The sequence below is a fragment of the Nannospalax galili genome, unplaced genomic scaffold (genome assembly GCF_000622305.1).
Source record: "Nannospalax galili isolate Female #2095 unplaced genomic scaffold, S.galili_v1.0 scaffold9, whole genome shotgun sequence".
Lineage (NCBI taxonomy): Eukaryota > Metazoa > Chordata > Mammalia > Rodentia > Spalacidae > Nannospalax > Nannospalax galili.
In genome coordinates this window covers 775,299-781,381 of record NW_008360332.1, presented here as the reverse complement: position 1 = coordinate 781,381, position 6,083 = coordinate 775,299, and the positions used below count along the sequence as shown (strand labels likewise).

The 6,083-nt window shown below is 43.4% G+C and overlaps 1 protein-coding gene across 1 annotated transcript; it reads left to right on the top strand.

Annotated features, from left to right (window-relative positions):
• The first annotated feature begins 2,432 nt into the window (after positions 1 to 2,432).
• Positions 2,433 to 3,900, top strand: LOC103728087 (cullin-9-like). The gene is made up of 2 exons (XM_008826207.3): positions 2,433 to 2,654; positions 3,017 to 3,900. The coding sequence occupies exons 1-2, from the start codon at positions 2,437 to 2,439 to the stop codon at positions 3,252 to 3,254; spliced, it is 456 nt and encodes a 151-aa protein (XP_008824429.2). The 5' UTR covers positions 2,433 to 2,436; the 3' UTR covers positions 3,255 to 3,900.
• Positions 3,901 to 6,083: the final 2,183 nt, after the last annotated feature.

Below are 6,083 nucleotides of genomic sequence, written 5' to 3'. Positions count from 1 at the left end.
AGCTTTATTATCTCACAGCCTGGAGGTCGGAGGTCTGAAATGCAGCTTGTATTAGTTATTTTTCTTTTGCTGTGACAAAAATGCACGGCAAGAAGCAACTTAAAGGAGAAAAGGTTTATTTCATCTCACGGTTCAAAAGGATACAGCTCATCATGACAGTGGGAGTGTGAGGCAACTGGTTCCATCATATCTGCAGTCAGGAAGCAGAGAGAGATGGATGCTGATGCTCAGCTTGCTTTCTCTTTTATATTTAGACTGGAAAGGTTGATCATGACCTGATGCCACCCACACTTAGGGTGAGTCTTCCAAACTCAGTTAACCTGACCTAGATAATTCCACATAGGCATGCCCAGACACTAACATAACCTAGAGAACCCTAACAGGAGTGCTTAGAGGCTAACCCAACCTAGATAACCCCTCACAGACACTGCCAGAGAATAAGATAATCCCTCACAGACATGCCTAGAGGATGACCTAACATACATACACTTCGCATGCATGCCCAGACACTAACATAACTTACATAACACTAGTAGGAGTGTCCAAAGGCTAACCCAACCTAGACAATCCCTCACAGGCCTGACCAAAGCTGAGCTAATCTAGATAACCCCTCACAGACATGCCCAGAGACTTACCTATTTCTAATCTCTCACTTGTGCCTAGATGCTCCTTCCTAAGGGAGTCTAGGTCCGTCAAGTTGACAAGCCTAGGAACCATCACATTCCCAAGTTCTTGATTCTGTTTATTAGAGCAGGTAATTCTTTCTCTGTGAAGCTGTTCTTTAGAATGTGAAACTAAGTAGGCAAAAAAGAGCTATACTTAAACTATTTAAATGTAATTAAAAATTTTTTTGATCTTTTTGAGACAGGGTCTCCCTGTAGCCCCAGTTGTCCTGGAACTGGCTATGTAGACCAGGCTGGCCTCAAACTCATAGAGATCAGCCTGCCTCTGCCTCCCAAATGCTGGGACTAAAGATGCGTGCTACCATGCCCTACTGCTGTTTTTAAATATTTATACTTTATTGTGTATGAGTGTTTTGTCTGCATGTATGTAAATGTACCTGTGTTGTACAATGCCCATGGAGGCCAGAAGGTGTCAGATCCCCTGGAACTGGAGTTACTGAGGGTTGTTAGCTGTCACGTGGGTGCTGGGAATCAAACCCAGGTCCTCTGCAAGAGCAGCCAGTGCTCTTAACTTTTTTTTTTCTTTTAGTCTTTTTGAGACGGTCTCCCTGTAGCCCCAGCTGTCCAGGAACTCATTATGTAGACCAGAGTGGCCTTGAACTCACAAAGAACTGCCTGCCTCTGCCTCCCAAGTGCTGGGATTAAAGGCATGTGCCACTACGCCTGGCCTGCAAGTCATTTTTTAAGACTGTTGTTTGTGTATTTCTAAGTCATCATTTTAAAGGTATTTCCTTAACCATAAAATTATTCACTAAACACCAAAATTGTATTAATCTTCTAACTTTTTATTTATTTGTTATCTATATTTTATGTATATGAGTGTTTTTCCTGCATCTCTATAAGTATACCCAGGCCGTGTGCTTCAGTGCTGACAGAGGTCAGAAGATTGGGGTCAGATCCCCTGAAATTGGAGTTACTGACAGTTGTTAGCCACCAAGTAGGTGCTGGGAACCAAACCTGGTTCTCTGTAAGAGCAGTCAGTGATGTTAATCATGAGTTATTTCTCCATCCCCCAAAATTAAATTAATCTTTTTTCCTCATACAAGTACATGCTTAGTACTCTAAAAATTGCTGGTTTAATCAATTTATGAATATAGTTCCCAAATAGTTCTTTGTTATATGCCAAAGAATTTTCCATGTTCTCTGGTTTTTATTCCATTATCTTACTTTGAACAGTGAAAGAACAGAGGTAGTTACCATTTTTCACATTCCAGATTTTCTGTTCTCCTAAGGAGACAATACACCTTCTATTCTTCGAGAATCTCTTTAAACCTGGCTCAGATTAGACAAAGCACTATTGAAGGAGGGAACAATTGACTGGGCTAACTCCATCTTGTCCCTCAGTGGCTCTGTATTTGCATCTCTGTCTTCCTTTTGACCTCCTCTCCACTGCAGTAACCCCAAATTCCTGAACCCCTCTCTCCCTTCCCCTTCTTTCCCCTCCTCTGCCTTCCCCCCTCTTCCTGTCCCTTCCCCCTCCTGTTCCCTTGCCTCCCCTTTGCTCCCCCAATTTGATACCCTGTTGTCATCTGTCACACTACTTATTTTGCCAACAGTTTAGCTGCTCCAGAGTTTGAGGTCTAGAATGATGACTCTGGCTTCCCACTTCCTTTGAGGGTGGTACTGGGGATTGAACCCAGGGCCTTGCACATGCTGGTCAGGTACTCTATCACTGTACTGTATTCCCTTACTTCTTGTGGTGGCTCTGTGCACCCCTGACTTGGTTTTTATGTTCTCCTTGCAGGCGCTGAAGATGCTAGCCATTGCCAGCTCCTCGGAGATCCCCACTTTTGTCACTGGTCAAGAGGAGATCCCCACTTTTGTCACTGGCCAGTATTCTGTCCAACTTTTGTTTGATACCCAAATGACCAGAGAGATCTTCGCCAGCATTGACTCAGCAACACGCCCAGGCTCTGAGAGCTTGCTCCTCAGCGTCCCTGCAGCTGTGATCCTGATGCTGAATACCGAGGGGTCAGAGCATTACCTTCCACAGTCCAGATCCTTCTTATGTCCTAAAACCACTATTCCTCTCCCCAGGCTCATATGCATCACAGAAACTATGCCCACACGGTCACCTTTGGGGAAATACTCTCTGAGTGTCACTGGAAGAGAAGCCATGTTGTTTGGGTAGGGGTTTTCCAGAGAAGGCAGAGAAATGTGACTCTTTCATGGGATTGGGAGTAGTGGTCCAATATCAGGTGGTCAAGAGTCCTGCCTCAGAGGGACCCCTGTAGTATCTCCCTCCCCAGCCCAGCTGCAGGGCACACTATACTTTTTCCCCCTGCCTCTGAGGTATTCACTGTCAACTTCTTGGGTCACCCTCTTCCTCCCAGGTGCTCCTCTGCAGTGAGAAATGGCCTGCTTCTACTCAACCTGCTTTTGTGTAACCACCATACTCTGGGAGACCAGATTATAACCCAAGAGTTGAGAGACACCTTGTTTAGGCACTCGGGGATAGCACCGGGGACAGAACCCATGCCTACCACACGCACTATCCTCATGATGCTTCTCAATCGCTACTCAGAGCCGCAGAGCAGTCCTGAGCTAGCAGGTACCAGTGTGTATGTGTGATGGGAGGTTCTGCTGAGGAGCAATACAGTAGCAGGCTGTGGCCAGGAAGGGCAGGGTATACATTGCAGCCACTCACTGAAGGATGCTGGGATCTCTAGGAAATGAATGAAACTGTTGGTATTCAAGCTGGAGATGTTGGGGGGTGTGGTGTGTATGGGGCTGTGTAGCCCAAACTGACCTCGAGCTCAAGATCCTTTTGCCACTGTCTTTCAAGTGCTAGGAATACCAGTGTGTACCTTCATGCCTCAAGTTAGAGCTCAAGCAGAGCTTCCTGATCAGAAGGAGAATACTGTAGAATATGTGCAAGGAAATTACTTCGCTGTGCCTTACACCTTTGTGGAATCCCATCAGTCTTCGTTAGGTTTGATCCAGACCTGTTAGGAAGTAGAAAAGTTGAAATATAGGGAGGCTTTCTGTAGCAGAATTGCAATTTATGGTACAGAAAATTTGTGACTAGGTTGTATACTAAAGTGGTTGAGCACTTAACCTCATACTTAGAAGCCCTTCTTCTTCTAAGAGGGTTCAGGCTCCTGCATAACATTACAAAAGAAAGAAACAGAAAAGGAGAGAACAGAAAGTTTATGACTGGGAATGTGAACTCTTGTTATCACATGAAATCCTTTGCATTTTGCAAAACAGGTGAGAGGCTGGAGAGCTGGCTCAGAAGTTAAGAGAATGTACTTCTCTTGCAGAATACCAACTTTGGTTCCCAGCACTCACATCAGGTGGCTCACATCCACATGTAACTCCAGCTCCAGGGGATTTGATGCCCTCTTCTGACCTTGGCAGGCTTTCACAATGCTAGCACAAACACTCATACACATAAAGTAAAGCTTAATTAATTAAAATAAGATAAACTTGTCTAGAAAGCTGTTATAGCTACTCAGTATAATGAACCAAACCAGTGATAACATATTTGAGGTAAGATAAGTTCAGTCATGTATACAGATCCTTCATTGTGTAGCATAGTAAGTGGGAAAATATGTGCGTTATGTTTGCAGATGTGGTTTGAACAGAAGGTTGATTTATTTAGCATTTCCACTCGGCTCCCACACTGATTCCCTCTTAATTCCATCAGTCTATCACATGACACCTAACATTTGACATTAGGACATGTTCCCTTTCCCTTTGCTGTTAACTGGCACTCCTTACTATACACATAATCTTAAAATTTCTGTGGTCATAGTTTAGTCAACTAGTTTAAGGAACAAAATATATATCTAGTTGTGGTGGTTTGAATGAAAATGTCCCCCATAGGCTCCAAGTATTTGGACATCTTGTCCTCAGATGATGGCACTGTTTTGGGAGGCCTTAGAAGGTATGGCTATCCTAGAGGAAGCACATCACTAAGGGTGAGCTTTGAAAGTTCTTAAGCCTTGCCAGATCTCCAGTTGCCCTCTTGTTTCCTATGCCTCCTGGAAGATGTAGAGCATAGCTTCTGCTCCTCCTCCAGCTACCTCTGTGGCCATTCCTCCCTGCCATGATGGACTGTAATTCCCCTGGAACCATAAGCTCAAATAAATTCTTCCTTTTATAAATTGCTTGGGTCAGTGTTTCTATCACAGCAACAGAAAAGTGACTAATACACTAGTCAAGGTTTATCTGAGAATATTTGTTCTTTTAACCAAGCCTTATCTACACAGCATGTGATAATTAAAAGTACCAGACTGGTGGAACTAATGTTTTTGAATGTTTAACAGCTATAGTTTGAGGCCTATATTAATGTGGTACGAAGGATTTAAAGGAGAGTTTTTTGCCCCTTGCCCTCCAAGGTCGACTGAGTTCCAGGGGACTATGGAACATCTCTCAAAATGTCCTGTAACTGTGGTGAGTCACCTGTCCTCTTGTTCAGAGAGGCCATGGACACCCCACGAGATGGACGTGAACCCTTGAACCAGTGTCCAGTCTACAAAGATGAGGGTCAACACAGAGGAAACATCCCATTCATGCTTCCAAGTGAAGGCAGCCATGGTCGAGCAGGACCTTTGACTTATGTTCATATAGATGGAACTGGTAAAAGAAAGGAGCCATGGACTCTTCCCAAGCCCATGTGACCCCGGAGGAACAGATCCTCAAATGACCTTAAGAGTAAAAATAAATTGATTAATCTGTGCCAACTGTATGGTCTTGAACACCCAAATAGAAAGTATAACCAAAGATTAATGGGGTCAAGATAATTTCTAAGAGTCCATGTGTATACCTAAAGGCTACATAACAAGAAACAATGCCAAACAGGAGATACCTTCCTTTGAATTATTGGCCAGGTGGCCCAAGAGACTCCCAGACAGTAATCCAGCATAGAACTGGGAAAATGAACAGCAGACCCCAATCTTATCTAAAAGAACATTGGCAATTGATTGCTGCTAGATGAGGAAGAGCTGATCTTCCTAAAATAAGGAACTCTAGAAAAGCTGACTAGACTCAGTGGATGGACTTGCACTGGGTAGTGGCTGGGGGCACTGATAACACAGTGGACAGTAACAGGGATGACAGAGAATATGGGTTTCAGTCGGGGGCTATGGGAGGGTTCCATTTGGGTTGTGGGTATAAAGATGAGTAAGATTATTTGGGATGTTCTGTATGAAATATACACACAAAAAATCTATAAATAAAAAATAATTAAAAATTTACAGATTTTAAAACGTATGTTCTTTGACAGTATCTTACATGTATATAATGTACATGACCATACTCAACCCCCAAATCCTCTCTTATCCTCTCCCACTTCCACTTAGCTTAAACTTTTCTTATTCCCAATAAGGCCCCCTTACTTCCATATCACATTAATTAATTAATTTTATGACATCAATTTTAATTAGTGTGCTTTCA

Coding starts and splice junctions, on each gene's coding strand:
- LOC103728087 (XM_008826207.3), top strand. CDS start 2,437: ATGCTAGCCATTGCCAGCTCCTCGGAGATCCCCACTTTTGTCACTGGT. Junction 2,655..3,016: donor CTGATGCTGAATACCGAGGG/GTCAGAGCATTA, acceptor TCTTCCTCCCAG/GTGCTCCTCTGCAGTGAGAA.